This window comes from Oncorhynchus keta, chromosome 11, assembly GCF_023373465.1.
Source record: "Oncorhynchus keta strain PuntledgeMale-10-30-2019 chromosome 11, Oket_V2, whole genome shotgun sequence".
NCBI lineage: Eukaryota > Metazoa > Chordata > Actinopteri > Salmoniformes > Salmonidae > Oncorhynchus > Oncorhynchus keta.
Genome location: NC_068431.1, coordinates 38,310,032 through 38,328,213, shown reverse-complemented (window position 1 = coordinate 38,328,213; position 18,182 = coordinate 38,310,032). Strand labels below are relative to the sequence as shown.

The 18,182-nt window shown below is 43.3% G+C and overlaps 1 protein-coding gene across 1 annotated transcript in view; it reads left to right on the top strand.

Moving 5' to 3' along the window:
- LOC118390775 (cell adhesion molecule DSCAML1-like) overlaps positions 1 to 7,548 on the top strand; it is a 162,122-nt gene extending 154,574 nt beyond the window's left edge. Inside the window, exons 27-33 of the mRNA XM_052457100.1 lie at positions 355 to 510; positions 706 to 736; positions 955 to 1,073; positions 1,328 to 1,480; positions 1,665 to 1,865; positions 2,043 to 2,360; positions 2,470 to 7,548. Coding sequence (XP_052313060.1) covers positions 355 to 510; positions 706 to 736; positions 955 to 1,073; positions 1,328 to 1,480; positions 1,665 to 1,865; positions 2,043 to 2,360; positions 2,470 to 2,906 — 1,415 coding nt within the window. The 3' untranslated portion in view covers positions 2,907 to 7,548. The remainder of the gene's footprint in view (positions 1 to 354; positions 511 to 705; positions 737 to 954; positions 1,074 to 1,327; positions 1,481 to 1,664; positions 1,866 to 2,042; positions 2,361 to 2,469) is intronic.
- Positions 7,549 to 18,182: the final 10,634 nt, after the last annotated feature.

Sequence of the window (18,182 nt, the reverse complement as noted above, 5' to 3'; positions counted from 1 at the left end):
GAGGAAGAAAAGTAGAGAGGGTGAAGTAGAATCTGAGTGTGCATGAAAGTAGTAATGAAAACAGTCCTTTAATCTACCTCTGACCCCCTTCCCCTCCCTCTCTCTGTCCCTCTGACCCCCTTCCCCTCCCTCTCTCTGTCCCTCTGACCCCCTTCCCCTCCCTCTCTCTGTCCCTCTCACCCCTTCCCCTCCCTCTCTCTGTATCTCTGACCCCCTTCCCCTCCCTCTCTCTGTCCTTCTCACCCCTTCGCCTCCCTCTCTCTGCCCCTCTCACCCCTTCGCCTCCCTCTCTCTGTCCCTCTCACCCCTTCCCCTCCCTCTCTCTGTCCCTCTCACCCCTTCTCCTCCTACCAGGTACCATCCCTCCTATAAACTCGGCCCAGGAGGACAGAGACGATGTGAAGAAGCTGTTCTCCATAGGCTCTCCTGTCATCCTGGTCACCCTGGGCGTCGCCCTGCTCTTCATCATCCGCAAGAAACGCAAAGAGAAGAGACTGAAACGACTCAGAGGTGAGAGACATAGTCAAGGAAGGAGAAAGAGAAGGAAATAAGGGGGAGGGGAGAAACAGAGAGGGAGAGAAATAATTGCTTGGTGGGGGCGAGTAAGTATCTCAGAAGCACTAAAGGTAACAGGTCAAAACAGTTGACCTAATCCACATGATGATCCATCATATCTAGTAACGATATTTGTGTTTGTTTTCACAGATGCTAAGAGCCTTGCAGAGATGCTTATCAGGCAAGGATAATACACTTGATTGATTGATTGGTGCCTGTGGTTGTGGATGTGTCATATTCCAGTGGACCTTGATGGATATTTGAATACACCTATCAGTCCCAGTAAACTCTGTTAAAGTATCACCAATATACCCCAGTTCTATATGTACTGTATGTAAGTACTGCTGATGTGACAGTGGATCCAGTCTAAGAATGTTTCTTGTTTTGTGTGTTGAGCAGTAAGAACAACCGCAGCATGGACACCCCAGTGAAGGGTCCTCCCCAGGGCCCCCGGCTCCACATCGACATACCCCGTGTCCAGCTGCTTATCGAGGACAAGGAGGGGATCAAACAGATAGGTCAGTATGGTCACACTGCAGCCAATCAGATTGATCAGACAGAATATCGTCCAATTAGATAGCCTGCAGTTACAGTACACTAACTAACCTATTATATATAAACTATTATTCTCAAGTTACTAAATACATATTGATAGAGTGTGATTTACAATCAGCCTATGAGGAGAACATCTGACAAGGGAGATGAATTGTGTATCACAGATATTTTTGCACAACGGTCATAATATATTTTCCTCATCCCCTGCCTCCAATAGGTGAGGACAAGGCAGCGGCCCCAGTGACGGACAGCGAGTTCAGCCAATCGGTGAATCCACAGAGCTTCTGCACGGGCGTGTCTCTGCACCACCCCGCCCTCATCCAGAACACAGGGCCATTGATTGACATGTCAGACATCCGCCCTGGAACCAGTGAGTACTTCACATACAGTAGGATGTGCATAGAATGGACAGATGTCTTATTACAGTGTAATGTGTAGAAGTTAACTGGATCTGACACCCAAAGTGGTTATAAAGCACCATTAATGTTGTACATGCTGATTAGAACTGATATGAATAGCATCCTCTCACCGTCCTCCTCCTATCCTCTCCTCAGACCCAGTGTCGAGGAAGAGTGTGAAGTCGGCCCACAGCTCCAGGAACCGTTACTCCAGCCAGTGGACCTTGAGCAGGCCGGGCCAGAGCCAATCAACAGCCTCCGCAAGAACTCTGACCTCTGACTGGCGCACCATGGGCTCTCACGGCATCACCGCCACCGAGAGTGACAGCTACAGCGCCAGCCTGTCGCAGGACACTGGTGGGTACCGCCCAGCCCTGGCAACAACGCCATTAAGACCCATCATTAACACATCTATCTTTTACATCCCCAAACCAGACCTGTAGGATACCTTGAAAGACCTACTGACACATCTGTACTGTATGCAAACTTCATATTGTATTATTTAAAATAGTATCTCATGTATTGTTTCTCCAGATAAGGGTCGTAACAGCATGGTGTCCACAGAGAGTGCGTCGTCTACGTACGAGGAGCTGGCACGGGCCTACGAACACGCCAAACTGGAGGAGCACCTGCAGCATGCCAAGTTCACTATCACAGAATGTTTCATCTCCGACAGCTCCTCTGATCAGATGACCACTGGCACCAACGACCCGGCCGACAGCATGACATCACTCAGCACGCCGTCCGAAACAGGCCTTTGTCGCTTCACCGCCTCGCCACCCAAACCCCAAGACTATGACCGCGGCAGACCTACCAATGTGGCCGTGCCCATCCCCCACCGCGCCAACAAGAGTGAGTACAGAGAGCCACCCTGACTGGCACAGTGGCACCATATTATACTGTGCCACAGGCTGTACATCTCAACATGCCCTCCCTCTCTCTGTTCTGTCCTCATCACTAGGTGAATTCTGCAACCTCCCACTCTACATGAAGACAGACCCTTTCTTCAGGAAACAGGCAGAACTGCATGACCCGTGTCCTGCTGTACCGCCCCGGGAGGCCTCCATCCGCAGCCTGGCACAGCGGGCGTACCACACCCAGGGCCGTCACATGACTCTGGACCCGTCCAAGCAGCAGGCCCTGACGCTGGGACACTCTGGGCTGGCCAGCCTGGGTGTGAGCTCAGGTACTGCCACCCTGCCCCAGAGGACTCTCACTATGCCCAGCTCCAACCCTGCAGCCACAGCCTCCACCTCCAGCACCAGCAGTAATCCCACTGGCTCCAGCACCAAGATGGGGGGCTCCAGAGACTCACTGCTAGAGAACAGCTCCTCAGCGTTGGGTAGACTGCAGAAGCAAGGGGTCGGGGCCTACTCCAAGTCTTACACACTGGTGTAGCTACTAGCCCCCCTTCTCTCTCTCAAAGACTATACACTCCTGTCTGGCCCGGCCCCACACCAGTGTTCTACACATCAGGTCAGGGTGGGTATGTAGTGCATTGCAGTGCAGCAGGTGTCCCCAGCTAACAGCTAACTACTGTAACAGCTAATTACCCAGTAGCGTGAGTAGTCTTAATTGTGACCTTGGGTTCTGCCTCCCAGGAATGACCAGAGACCATTGTAACCTGCCTGATTCATGCTCACCTGGACCTGTATAAAACAAACTACTATCTACTGACTACCAGTTAGCCTGCTGCCATGCTAGCATGCTGCTCAGTATCCGGGGACGTATCCACACACACACACACACACACACACACACACACACACTCACACTCACACTCACACTCACACACACTCGCACACACTCGCACACGCACACGCACACACACACACACACACACACACACACACACACACACACACACACACACACACACACACACACACACACACTCACACACACACACTCACACGCTCACACGCACACGCACACGCACACACACACACACACACACACACACACAGAGGAAGATCTGGAGCTGTTCTCCAAGGTAATTTCAAACCAATTGAGTATTACTGAGGAGCTGAACGGTGAAAGCTCACTGCTCGTGCTGATGAAGTCAATTATAGCAGAGGAGTCTGGGCTAAAAGCAGTGTTGATTACACACACATATATTATGCTGCCCTCCATGGTTTGAGCAGAAGCTCCTGCAGGACTTCCAGTTTTATCCCCTCTAGTCTTGTCTCACTCTCTATGTCTCCACGTCCAGTCTCACTCTCCATCGGCAGTTACTCTCTCTCTCTCTCTCTCTCTGTGGATTCCATAAGGAAGGGTTTCAGGTTCACCTCACTTAGAATTTTAAGTTCGTATTTTTAGCACATTTATTGTTGATATGTCCCACCCTCCTCTTTCCCAACTCAACATTATCCGATAGCTTTTGACCGAAACATGACAACCCAAATAACCCAGCAATGATTTGAAAACGTCAGGGCTCTCGCAATACAAACAAATATAGAATATTTGGTATTTTAAAGATTTTACATATATATTTCTGTATAAGTATATTATGTCATTTAAGTGAAATTATGGCAAAGAATAAAACTATACAACCATTTAAATGTTTTAAAAACTATAAGAATGAGACAATCGCTCAATCATGTGAAGAGCAGGGAAAATGAAAGAGGAGGAAAGAATAGAAGAGTATTATGAAGAGGGAGGAGCACGTGTATATAGAGGGTGTTCTTTATGTTACTGTAGACAGGCTGAGAGGAATGAGGTGACTTCCTTTTCAGACAGGAAGTGTCCATCTCAAAGCCCCCTATTAGTTAGTATCTTATAAGATCGTCAGTGATTGGTTGGTGTACTTACTTTCAGAAGCCAAATCATTTCCTCTGAAGACGGGTGTATCCAGGGCGACCTACACTGTTGACACTGTTGTCTATCATCTCTCTGCTTTCGTTCACCTGTTACTTGAGTAAACAGAGGCCATGACCTCTCAGGGCCTCAGGTATGGGCATTTGACCTTTGACGTGTGGTAGCAGCGGGGTTACAGAGTCACTGTGAGTGGAGCAGAAGTCAGGGATCAGAGCACGGCTACTGTACCCACAGCTAGCTACCACACAGTGTACACCAGTAGCCCTGTGACGTCTACCAACCTCTCAGCCCATGTATTACTGTCTCCCTCCTTCCAATACAAAATGGCCGCCAAGACACCAAGAGGATAATCATGTGAAGTAAGTTAATTGACTAGTTTAGCAGAGAGACGTTACCAGCCAGTCAGGGTGTTCAGTTTGAATATGATAAGATGATGTGCAGTCAGTGGTCTATTGGTGTCTCTGTTGCTGCCCTGTCTGAAGTACTGTATATTTCCCACTTCTTTCTCCATCCCCAATATCCATGTCCATCCTCATCCCCTGCACCATTTTGTGCTACTACATGTACATCAACACAGGAACTTGTTGGAATGTCTATTGAAGTATTGCCATTCAAATGTTTTGTCGTTTCTTTTGTTTTTTGATTATTTGTCCATCTGTTGATTTTGAATTGAATATATTTGTTTTTGCTTGTTTATTCATATGTATTTTTTGGGTTCCAGAGGCCAGACAGTACTGAGGCATAACACACCTATGATTTCGGCCAGCTTTAACCAAGTAAAATCAGGGACTAGCTCTTTAGGTCACACCAGAGCCATGTATTTAGAAAGCAGGGCCAATGCGGTTTCTGCATTATGATGCATTTACATGACACTTCAACATTCTATGGCAGCCATGTTAGCTCCCCATTAACATCACATGGGGAATATTTTAGCAATGCTATGTAACTGAATGTCTAGAATTCTAAAAGTTGTTTGAACTCTCTATATACAGTGGGGAGAACAAGTATTTGATACACTGCCGATTTTGCAGGTTTTCCTACTTACAAAGCATGTAGAGGTCTGTAATTTTTTATCATAGGTACACTTCAACTGTGAGAGGCGGAATCTAAAATCCAGAAAATCACATTGTATGATTTTTAAGTAATTAATTTGCATTTTATTGCATGACATAAGTATTTGATCACCTACCAACCAGTAAGAATTCTGGCTCTCACAGACCTGTTCGTTTTTCTTTAAGAAGCCTTCCTGTTCTCCACTCATTACCTGTATTAACTGCACCTGTTTGAACTCGTTACCTGTATAAAAGGCACCTGTCCACACACTCAATCAAACAGACTCCAACCTCTTCACAATGGCCAAGACCAGAGAGCTGTGTAAGGACTTCAGGGATAAAATTGTAGACCTGTACAAGGCTGGGATGGGCTACAGGTCAATAGGCAAGCAGCTTGGTGAGAAGGCAACAACTTTTGGCGCAATTATTCGAAAATGGAAGAAGTTCAAGATGACCCTCGGTCTGGGGCTCCATGCAAGATCTCACCTCGTGGGGCATCAATGATCATGAGGAAGGTGAGGGATCAGCCCAGAACTACACGGCAGTACCTGCTCAATGACCTGAGAAGAGCTGGGACCACAGTCTCAAAGAAAACCACACACTACGCCGTCATGGATTAAAATCCTGCAGCGCACTCAAGGTCCCCCTGCTCAAGCCAGCGCCCGTCTGAAGTTTGCCAATGACCATCTGGATGATCCAAAGGAGGAATGGGAGAAGGTCATGTGGTCTGATGAGACAAAAATAGAGCTTTTTGGTCTAAACTCCATTCGCCGTGTTTGGAGGAAGAAGAAGGATGAGTACAACCCCAAGAACACCATCCCAACTGTGAAGCATGGAGATGGAAACATCATTCTTTGGGGATGCTTTTCTGCAAAGGGGACAGGACGACTGCACCGTATTGAGGGGAGGATGGATGGGGCCATGTATCGCGAGATCTTGGCCAACAACCTCCTTCCCTCAGTAAGAACATTGAAGATGGGTTGTGGCTGGGTCTTCCAGCATGACAATGACCCGAAACACACAGCCAGGGCAACTAAGGAGTAGCTCCGTAAGAAGCATCTCAAGGTCCTGGAGTGGCCTAGCCAGTCTCCAGACCTGAACCCAATAGAAAATCTTTGGAGGGAGCTGAAAGTCCGTATTGCCCAGCGACAGCCCCGAAACCTGAATGATCTGGAGAAGGTCTGTATGGAGGAGTGGGCCAAAATCCCTGCTGCAATGTGTGCAAACCTGGTCAAGAACTACAGGAAACGTATGATCTCTGTAATTGCAAACAAAGGTTTCTGTACCAAATATTAAGTTCTGTTTTTCTGATGTATCAAATAATTATGTCATGCAATAAAATGGAAATGAATTACTTAAAAATCATACAATGTGATTTTCTGGATTTTTGTTTTAGATTCCGTCTCTCATAGTTGAAGTGTACCTATGATAACAATTACAGACCTCTACATGCTTCTAAGTAGGAAAACTTGCAAAATCGGCAGTGTATCAAATACTTGTTCTCCCCACTGTATATGTCTCTGGGTCACACACTGAAACTGTGTATATACTGGACAGGGTCAGGAAAAGCGGACCCTCCCAACCAGCTCTCTCTAGTCAACTCCCTGCCACCTTGGACATTCATTACATACACTACCTTTGGCAGTATTGTTTATAAATTAACTCTTGTACATAAAACACAGTTTTGTATGAAGAGCTATTTTCGTCAGAATAAAATAGGGCAAGATCAGGGTTGAATCATGCCCCACTTCAAAATGAAAACAACATGAATGAAAATATTGATTTGATAAACATTAATTTCGACCTTGGGCAAAATATTTTTTTCTCTATTCCCTTCATGTTTTTTTATACTAATTTGTTGAATTTTTATGCTTTTTTTAAAGGTATTTTGATGTTGTCATTTGTCCTGTTCACTTTTTTAATGATCATTTTTTGTATTTTGTTCACCCTCAAAAATGACATTGCATGCTAGGGAAAAGGTGAGGGAAAGAAATGTACAAAAAAAATTAAATTTGAAGAAAAGAAAATGTTGAGAGGATTCCAAACATTCCTTTGAGTTGCTTCTAATAGCAATTGCTTGTCTTTAAAAGAACATTTTCTATGAAAAGTAATGAAAAATACTAACAAAAAGAGTATTCTAACACCTTGTGCAATAAAACTATCTTTCTATATGCCATGGCTTCTGTCATTCTTAATAGACTTGCCTGCTATGCTAGCAACAAACACTTGCCTGCTACGCTAGCAACAAACACTTGCCTGCTACGCTAGCAACAAACACTTGCCTGCTATGCTAGCAACAAACACTTGCCTGCTACGCTAGCAACAAACACTTGCCTGCTACGCTAGCAACAAACACTTGCCTGCTACGCTAGCAACAAACACTTGCCTGCTACGCTAGCAACAAACACTTGCCTGAAGACAAATGTTGTTATTATACTGCTCTGTTAGCTACATACTTCAGTCTGAGACTGCCAGTGTTGAAGTCGTTTGTGGTGTCAACATGAGGGTGTTGTACAAAACAATGTCATCATTGATTGGATCATCTCTAACCAATCAGAGTAACAAAGCCAATGGCAAATTTTCTAAATGTCGCTTTACCCACGTGGGTTCTGGCCCAACTTCATCAGTTTCTGGGACAAACCAGAACGGTCAGAATGTGTTTGTGTTTAGAAATCGTCAGGGAGGTACTCAGATGCAGACTCATTGCAGAGAAGAAACAAACTTCCTTGAGCGTGGCATAGCGTCTGGCCGGAACAAGGAGTTTGGGTAGCCAGGCAAAACAAACTACCACATTCTGCTAGTGTTGGGAACAGGAATCAGAACTAGAACCAAAGAATAATCAAGATGGATAATAATTAAACCACAACGAAAATGAAAAAGCATCAATAGCAATAATACATTCTAATTGAAAAATCATGTAGCATGTGATTGTCTTTACTGTTGAATCCATTCCTTAAGCTTCTGACTATACATGTTAATTCTGGTGATAGACTGAAGCTTGCTGCAACCCACAATCAGGTTCTCATATTTTATTAGGCACACACATTTGCTCCCATGTACAGCCTGAAAACCTATTCAGTGTCAGCCTGGGTCCACCAATCTACCATCACTCAATAATGTTCAATGTGTGAATTATACTGAACAAAAATATAAATGCAACATGTAAAGTGTTGGTCCCATGTTTTATGAGCTAAAATGATCCCAGAAATGTTCCATGGGATGGTTTGTTTATGGGTAATGGGATGGTTTGTTTATGGGTAATGGGATGGTTTGTTTATGGTTAATGGGATGGTTTGTTTATGGTTAATGGGATGGTTTGTTTATGGTTAATGGGATGGTTTGTTTATGGGTAATGGGATGGTTTGTTTATGGTTAATGGGATGGTTTGTTTATGGTTAAAGGGATGGTTTGTTTGTGGGTAATGGGATGGTTTGTTTATGGTTAATGGGATGGTTGGTTTATGGTTAATGGGATGGTTGGTTTGTGGTTAATGGGATGGTTGGTTTATGGTTAATTGGATGGTTGGTTTGTGGTTAATGGGATGGTTGGTTTATGGTTAATGGGATGGTTGGTTTGTGGTTAATGGGATGGTTGGTTTGTGGTAAAAGGATGCTTGTCACATGTTATCACATTGCTTTTACATGTTGTCACGTTATCACATTGCTTTTACATGTTGTCACGTTATCACATTGATTTTACATGTTGTCACATGTTATCACGTTTCTTTTACATGTTGTCACGTTATCACATTGCTTTTACATGTTGTCACGTTATCACATTGCTTTTACATGTTGTCACGTTATCACATTGCTTTTACATGTTGTCACATGTTATCACGTTTCTTTTACATGTTGTCACGTTATCACATTGCTTTTACATGTTGTCACGTTATCACATTGCTTTTACATGTTGTCACGTTATCACATTGCTTTTACATGTTGTCACATGTTATCACGTTTCTTTTACATGTTGTCACGTTATCACATTGCTTTTACATGTTGTCACGTTATCACATTGCTTTTACATGTTGTCACGTTATCACGTTGCTTTTACATGTTGTCACGTTATCACATTGCTTTTACATGTTGTCACGTTATCACATTGCTTTTACATGTTGTCACGTTATCACATTGCTTTTACATGTTGTCACGTTATCACATTGCTTTTACATGTTGTCACGTTATCACATTGCTTTTACATGTTGTCACATGTTATCACGTTTCTTTTACATGTTGTCACATTATCACATTGCTTTTACATGTTGTCACGTTATCACATTGCTTTTACATGTTGTCACGTTATCACATTGCTTTTACATGTTGTCACGTTATCACATTGCTTTTACATGTTGTCACGTTATCACGTTGCTTTTACATGTTGTCACGTTATCACATTGCTTTTACATGTTGTCACGTTATCACGTTGCTTTTACATGTTGTCACATGTTATCACGTGGTTGTTACATGTTGTCACGTTATCACATTGCTTTTACATGTTGTCACATGTTATCACGTTTCTTTTACATGTTGTCACATGTTATCACGTTTCTTTTACATGTTGTCACATGTTATCACGTTTCTTTTACATGTTGTCACGTTATCACATTGCTTTTACATGTTGTCACGTTATCACATTGCTTTTACATGTTGTCACGTTATCACATTGCTTTTACATGTTGTCACGTTATCACATTGCTTTTACATGTTGTCACGTTATCACGTTGCTTTTACATGTTGTCACATGTTATCACGTGGTTGTTACATGTTGTCACATGTTATCACATTGCTTTTACATGTTGCCACGTTATCACATTGCTTTTACATGTTGTCACGTTATCACATTGCTTTTACATGTTGTCACATGTTATCACGTTTCTTTTACATGTTGTCACGTTATCACATTGCTTTTACATGTTGTCACGTTATCACATTGCTTTTACATGTTGTCACGTTATCACATTGCTTTTACATGTTGTCACATGTTATCACGTTTCTTTTACATGTTGTCACGTTATCACATTGCTTTTACATGTTGTCACGTTATCACATTGCTTTTACATGTTGTCACGTTATCACGTTTCTTTTACATGTTGTCACGTTATCACATTGCTTTTACATGTTGTCACGTTATCACATTGCTTTTACATGTTGTCACGTTATCACATTGCTTTTACATGTTGTCACATTATCACATTGCTTTTACATGTTGTCACATGTTATCACGTTGCTTTTACATGTTGTCACGTTATCCCACTTACACAGAGACACCCACTCACACAGACAACCCTCTCACACAGAGACACCCACTCACACAGAGACACCAACTCACACAGACAACCCTTTCACACAGAGACACCCACGAACACAGAGACACCAACTCACACAGACAACCCTCTCACACAGACACCCACTCACACAGAGACACCCACGAACACAGAGACACCCACTTACACAGAGACACCCACTTACACAGAGACAACAACTCACACAGAGACACCCACTTACACAGAGACACCAACTCACACAGACACCCACTTACACAGAGACACCCACTTACACAGAGACACCCACTCACACAGAGACACCCACTCACACAGAGACACCCATTCACACAGAGACACCCACTTACACAGAGACACCAAATCACACAGAGACACCCACTCACACAGAGACACCCACCTACACAGAGACACCAACTCACACAGAGACACCCACTTACACAGAGACACCAACTCACACAGCGACACCCACTTACACAGAGACACCAACTCACACAGAGACACCAACTCACACAGAGACACCCACTTACACAGAGACACCAACCCAGAGTGGAAGGAGGCAGCTCAGCTACTCCAGGTTCGAGAACACTGCGCAGATCAGAGCAAAGTAGGAGAGTGATGGACGGACAGACAGACTGACGGATAGGCAGACAGACAGATGAACAGGCAGACAGACAGAGGCATTAGGGAGAGAGCTGAGAGAGAAGAACACAGAACACTACGGGATTGCAAACCTCTGCACAGGTATTGTACACTTTCCTACACTGCAAATATTCTACAGAAAAACCTTCTCATTTCATTGATACATTCACACATCTGAAAGTCCTGGTTTTTGTTTGGTTCTGTATTTACTGATAGAGATAATAATACATAGAACAGAATAGATCAGAATTCCAGTCACTCGGATGGAAACAAAATACAGTGGGAACCTATCTAATTAAAGTCTATTAATGAATAATAATAATACTTTTCAGAAATAGCCAGTTGTGTGGATAGTTCTACCACCTATATAATCCCAGATCATCAACCTGAAATGTCAGAAGTTCTGTTGGGTGTTTGATTGGACACAGCTGTTGCTCTACCTGGGATAATCAAAAGGAATTAATTATTTACCATGTTACAGAGAAAGGCATTTGACCATACTGTAATGGAACTGCGTACAATATTGAACGTTTTTATTCTGTATTTAAGGTTTTCATTCAATATTGCTGTATAGCTTTTTCTAGGGAATTATAAAATGCATTTAGTATTCTTTGCATAAACAAAAGCCTAACAGTTACTATAGTCTCATCGGGGAAAATATGTACATTCTGTTCTTTGCTCTATTTTTGAACATGCATCATTTCAGTTCAGTTTATAATTTCAGAAAGCTTTAACAATGTCAGGAATAATTTATTTGCTCAAGGTGTGGAAAATGCGGAACCCAAAGATACGGAGAACAACTTCTATATTTAAAGCTTTAATAGACAGACAATAGACAGATGCATATGGGGAGATAGGCATGTTCCTCTGAGAGGTTTGTAGCAATCTGTCAATCTCCTCAAGGGCAGGCAGGCAGGCATAAATACCCTTTTTATCTGTTTGTTCTCCAAGTGTTCCGGGCCCCTGGTCAAAACATGAATCAAGGTTGTCGACACCACTTAGGTCAGAGTGAGCCGTATATTAGATTTCTCTATCATTTAAAACCTTTACAGCCATTGGCCATTGGTCTCAGGGCACCTAGAGGTCATCTAGGATACCAGGTTCTGCTTCATGGTGACTCCTAACCTCTTGGAAGTCACTCGGGCTGAGTTCAGATTTAAGGGGGGCCAAGAATGTAGATCTTAACACCCACCTAGTTATCTATTAATGTACTGCATCAAAAACAAAGCTCTATCAAATTGTAGATCAGTGATTGGCTTAAAAATGTGATTTTGGTTGGAATAATACTGTGAAATTGTGAAAAAATAATGTCCTTTTAATATGAGTGCTGTTTGAAAAGTCCGCCTGAAATTTCAGCCTGTTTTGGTGGGATGAGTTTTGACCTTCCATGGTGACATCACAATGTGGTAAATTAGTTACAGACCAATAAGAAAGAGAGTTCCAAACCTCTCTTCCAATAACAGTTCATTTTCAGTTTTCCTTTACCCACTCAGACCACTCTCAGACAGTCCTATCAAAATTCTTGCTTGAGAAATTGCCCTTTGCTTAGTAGCTATTATTGTTTATTTTGACCATTTTAATTGAAAACAATCACAGTAAGGTACTTAATTGTTACCGAGGAATGATTTTATATTGAGATAAAATCGGCTGCATTGGACCTTTAAAACACTCAAACACCTTGTGTATTTCCATTCTCTTTACAGTCCACCAATTCTGGTTAGAGATGGACCCAGTGTTTGAGAGATCTGTGGGTGGCTCCTCCAAAGCCAGCCTTGCCGTACCTCCTCAGAACCACAGTGACCCAGTAGCGCGGTTCTGAGATCTGCAGTTGCTGCTGAGCTGCCGCCCTCTGTTCATCCCTCTCTACTGCCACCTGGTGGCCGTGGCCTGCGTGGACAGCACCCTCCAGCTATCGTTCATCTTGACAGACAGACACGAAGCTCCACAACGCCACCAACTTCTTCATAGCGAACCGTTACTACACAGGCCTATCATTAGCAACTAGGTAGAGTTTTTACTACTTGTTTGTATAGTGAATAAGTAGTCAAAACACTACAGGTAGACTACACCGGCTTTTCAGTAGTGATCAGTAGAGTTTTGCAGCTCGTGGCTGCACTTCCTGTGCTCTTGACCGCAGAAGAAGATATAAAAGGTTGCTGGCATCATTGATAAGTTCACATCTGTCACACTCTCTTTATAACTCTCAAATGATGTACTGTACATCACTGATATTCTGCCTCGTCTATGAATGTGTGTTTGCCAATTATCTAGATTGTCACTGTGCATGTGTGTCATTATCTTCCACAGCATACTTCAGTTTTTATTATCTTTCCACAGGCTGTTACATGTGATTATGTAAAGTAACATTTAATGTTTGAGGCAGCGTTTCCCAGCTCCAGTCCTCCAGTACCCCCAACAGCACACATATTTGTTGTAGCCCCAGACAAACTCACTTCATTCAACTCATTGAGGGCTTGATGATTCGTTGACAAGTTGAATCAGGTCTGCTTGTCCAGGGCTAAAAGAAAATGTGTACTGTTGTGTATTGGAGGACTGGAGTCGGGAAACACTGGTTTAAAGGCAGGGATGGACTCCAGTCCTTGGGGCCTGATTGGTGTCACACTTTTCCCCCAGCAAACACACCTGACTCCAATAATCAATGAATCATGATAGTCAGTTTAGAATGCAATTAGTTTAATCCACTGTGTTTGCTAGGGATGGGGAAAAAGTGACTCCACTTCAGCCCCCGAGGACTGGAGTTGCCCATTCCTGGTGACATATCTCTAAGCAGACATATCTTTTCATTATGTTCGCACCATAGATGTACCAAACAGTGAACAAACAGGTTTCCTCCCAATGATGTTGACTCTGCATTGGAACTTTAAGTTCAACCATGTGAACTCTGTGACATTCTACATTCTCCCCTTACTTCTCTCTGCATAAAGCCCGATAGGGCTGCCTAATGCAGCAGTCCCACACAGGGGAGAGAAAAGGCTCTCAAAAGAGCATTCTCAGGTCATGAACTGTGAAAAATTCTCAAATACTCCAAAGGTCATGCAGGCTGATGTAAGCTCCACTGAAGGTACAATGTAGATCTGCAGTGTTCTCTGTTCCCTCTGCTGACTATCAGTCCTGCTAGCAGGGATGTATAGTAAGTGTGAGCCTCCTAACATGCCAATCACCAGAAGAACTTAAGCCTTGTTCACGCTTGTTCACACTGCAGGCCTTAATGCTCAAATCAGTTTTATTTTCAAATCTGTTTTGGAATATTGACTGTCCAAACAGCAAGTTGCAAGTGACCAAATCGGATTTGAGTGTGTGTTCAGACAGCAGTCATTTGCTGACATGGCTACGGTAGTTGACATAGTAACAATGGGTGTGTTGCAGTGGTGTAGACTGATTGGTGGTGGTGCTCCTGCTTCCCATCACTCAGAAGTTGTGTAGCAAGCTAAAGTGACAACAATGGCTGCCATGGATGTTTCCCAGTTGCTTTGAATGTTCAACATCATAGTGTAAGACCACTTTTAAAGCCTCAAAGGATAAAATGATCCAACTTTCAAAACAAGTCATTTTTGGCCACCAGTCAACTAGCTAGCTAGGTAGCTTCTAGCGTTTTAGCGTTCTAGCACATTCACTCATTTGTTTGTAAACTAATAACAAGCTAGTTGGCTACCACATGTTCTTGTTAAACTGTCAACAGAGTAACTATCAAGCAACAAGATATGCCAAATAACAGTCTAGAAACTACTAGAGGGCAAATAAATCAGATTTGACTGCTCAGACACGAGTCGCATGGCCAAGAATCAGATTTGTATCTGACTTCTAACCACCTACAAAGGAAATATCGGATTCCTTGTAGGATTCAAGTAGGATTAGCAAAATAATTGCACAATATGATACATCCAATGAGATTTGGAAAAGACTTCGGGAGGGGTTCCCAATAATTTACAGTAGCAGTGGTTTGACCGTGTACACCTTTCCATTGTAACGGATGATCATGTGGTATAGTAATGGACAGTGATCACGAGTGAAACATCTGATCTGAAGTCAGTCCTGGCCTTTCCGCAAGCAAACTTGAAAAGGCAACCTCATCTGCTGACAGCATAAAACGCTGATTGAATAAAATCCAGGAGGCATATACTGTATTGTGTACACACAGCATAAGGAACAGTACAACAATTCAGTGCATACGCTTTCCTTACAATTTCATAATAACGCAGATTCAATCTCATGCCAAGCGCCATAGCAGGCGTTTCTGTATTTAATCTGATAAACGAGGCATGGGATCATCTGTATTACTAATTAGCATGGAAGGAAACAGCGGGGAGAGGAGGTGCAGGCAGACAGAGCTCCTTCACATCACTTCAGCCTCAGCTTAACATAGAGGAGGACCATACTTACCAGCCCTGAAGGGCCCTCAAGATCCTGATCAATGGTAAATACACATACATGCACATTGCACAAAGGCATAATTACACAAATATTGCTGCTACAGACACACACAGTGTGTGCATGACATTCTAATCAGAGCCATTTTAGTTGATAATGTACTTGGTTCACATGCACAAGCTTTCCCTTCTGCCAACCATCATCACACAGGCATGCTAATAAAAGAGACTGGATCTATGCTACTATCGTATCAATATACTGGTATGTCTGGAACTCAACTGTCTCCCCTTTAAACTCATGGTTGAACTTCATACACCTGACATCTTTTGTGGAAGACATTTCCAAGTCATTTAATCCATAGGAGCCTAAGGATGTCCCAGTCAAGCACTGTGAGCAATCATGAAGAATCAGTCAACAAGGTTACCTCAAATCAAATGTAATTTGTCACATACACGTGTTTAGCAGATGTTATTGCGGGTGTAGCGAAATGCTTGTGTTTCCAGCTCCAACAGGGCAGTAATATCTAACAAGTAATATCTAACAATACACACAATCTAAAGAAAATTAATGGAATTAAGAATATATCAATATTTGGATGAGCAATGTCAGAGCAGCATAGACTAAGATACAGTAGAATAGGATAGAATACAGTATATACATATGAGATGAGTAATGCAAAATATGTAAACATTAAAGTGACAAGTGTTCCATTATTAAAATGGCCATTGATTTCAAGTCTATGCAGCAGCCTCTAATGTGCTAGTGATGACTATCTAACAATCTGATGGCCTTGAGATAGAAGCTGTTTTTCAGTCTCTCGGTCCCAGCTTTGATGCACCTGTACTGACCTCGCCTTCTGGATGATTGCAGGGTGAACAGGCAGTGGCTCAGGTGGTTGTTGCCCTTGATTATATTTTTAGCCTTCCTGTGACATCGGGTGCTATAGGTGTCCTGGAGGGCAGGTAGCTTGGGCAGACCGCACCACCCTCTCTGGAGAGCCCTGCGTTTTCGGGCAGTGCAGTTGCCATATCAGGCAGTGATACAGCCCGACAGGATTCTCTCAATTGTGCATCTGTAAAAGTTTGTGAGGGTTTTAGGTGCCAAGACAAATTTCTGCGCTGTTGCACCTTCTTCATCACACTGTCTGTGTGGGTGGACCATTTCAGTTTGTCAGTGATGTGTGCACAGAGGAACTTGAAGCTTTCCACCTTCTCCACTGCTGTCCCGTCGATGTGGATAGGGGGGTGATCCCTCTGCTGTTTCCTGAAGTCCACAATCAGCTCCTTAGTTTTGTTGATGTTGGGTGAGAGGTTATATTCCTGGCGCCACACTCCCAGGGCCCTCACCTCTCTGTAGGCTGTCTCGTCATTGTTGGTAATCAGGCCTACTACTGTTGTGTCGTCTGAAAACTTGATGATTGAGTTGGAGGCGTGCGTGGCCCCGCAGTCATGGGTGAACAGGGAGTACAGGAGGTGGCTGAGCACACATCCTTGTGGAGGTGTTGTTTCCTATCTTCAACACCTGGGGGCGGCCTGTCAGGAAGTCCAGGACCCAGTTGCACAGGGTGAGGTTCAGATGAGCAGCATAGTCAATGAGCAGCATTCTTACATAGGTATTCCTCTTGTCCAGATAGGATAGGGCAGTTGTGATGGCGATTGCATCGTCTGTGGATCTTTTGGGGCAGTAAGCCAATTGAAATGGGTCTAGGATGTCAGGTAAGGTAGAGGTGATATGACCCTTGCCTAGTCTCTCAAAGCATTTCATGATGACAGAAGTGAGTGCTACGGAGCGATAGTAATTTAGTTCAGTTACCTTTGCTTTCTTGGGTACAGGGTCAGTGGTGGACATCTTGAAACTGTGGGGACAACAGGCTGGGATAGGGAGAGATTGAGTGAATATGTGAGCACTCCACCTCAGTATGATTCAGTGACATCATAGCCAGGTTAAATATATATATATATATATATTTTTTTAAGTATGACAGTGGTGCGGCACTATAGTTATAAAACCACCAGGTGGCATCAGATGATTCAGATAGTAAACAGTGAAACCTGATGAGACAGAGTAGTAGTTACCCAGAGCAGTCACGCTTGACAAGCTGTAGATGTCGTCGACAGTGAATTATTGATGGGTTTCAATGGCACCTTCAATGGTCCCCAACTATTTAACCCACACATTAGGCACACGAGCAGAGTTTCACCTCTTTACCTCGATGGGGTTCTCGCGCTCTCTGAAATAACCATACCCAAAGGTTAGAAATATGGGTTTGAGATTGAGAAGCAATACCTTATAGTGAAATAACGTTCACGTGTGGAGTGTGTACAAATATACTTTGTTTTAATATCACAAATAAATCTCCTGTCACAGAATGACAGCTAAATAGGGAATAAAATGATAATAGAACAAACACGCAGTGAGATCTTCCTGTACATTTTGCACCATGATTAGGGAAGTGGTGTGTTCACTCACACATGCACACAAAGAATCACAGGAGGT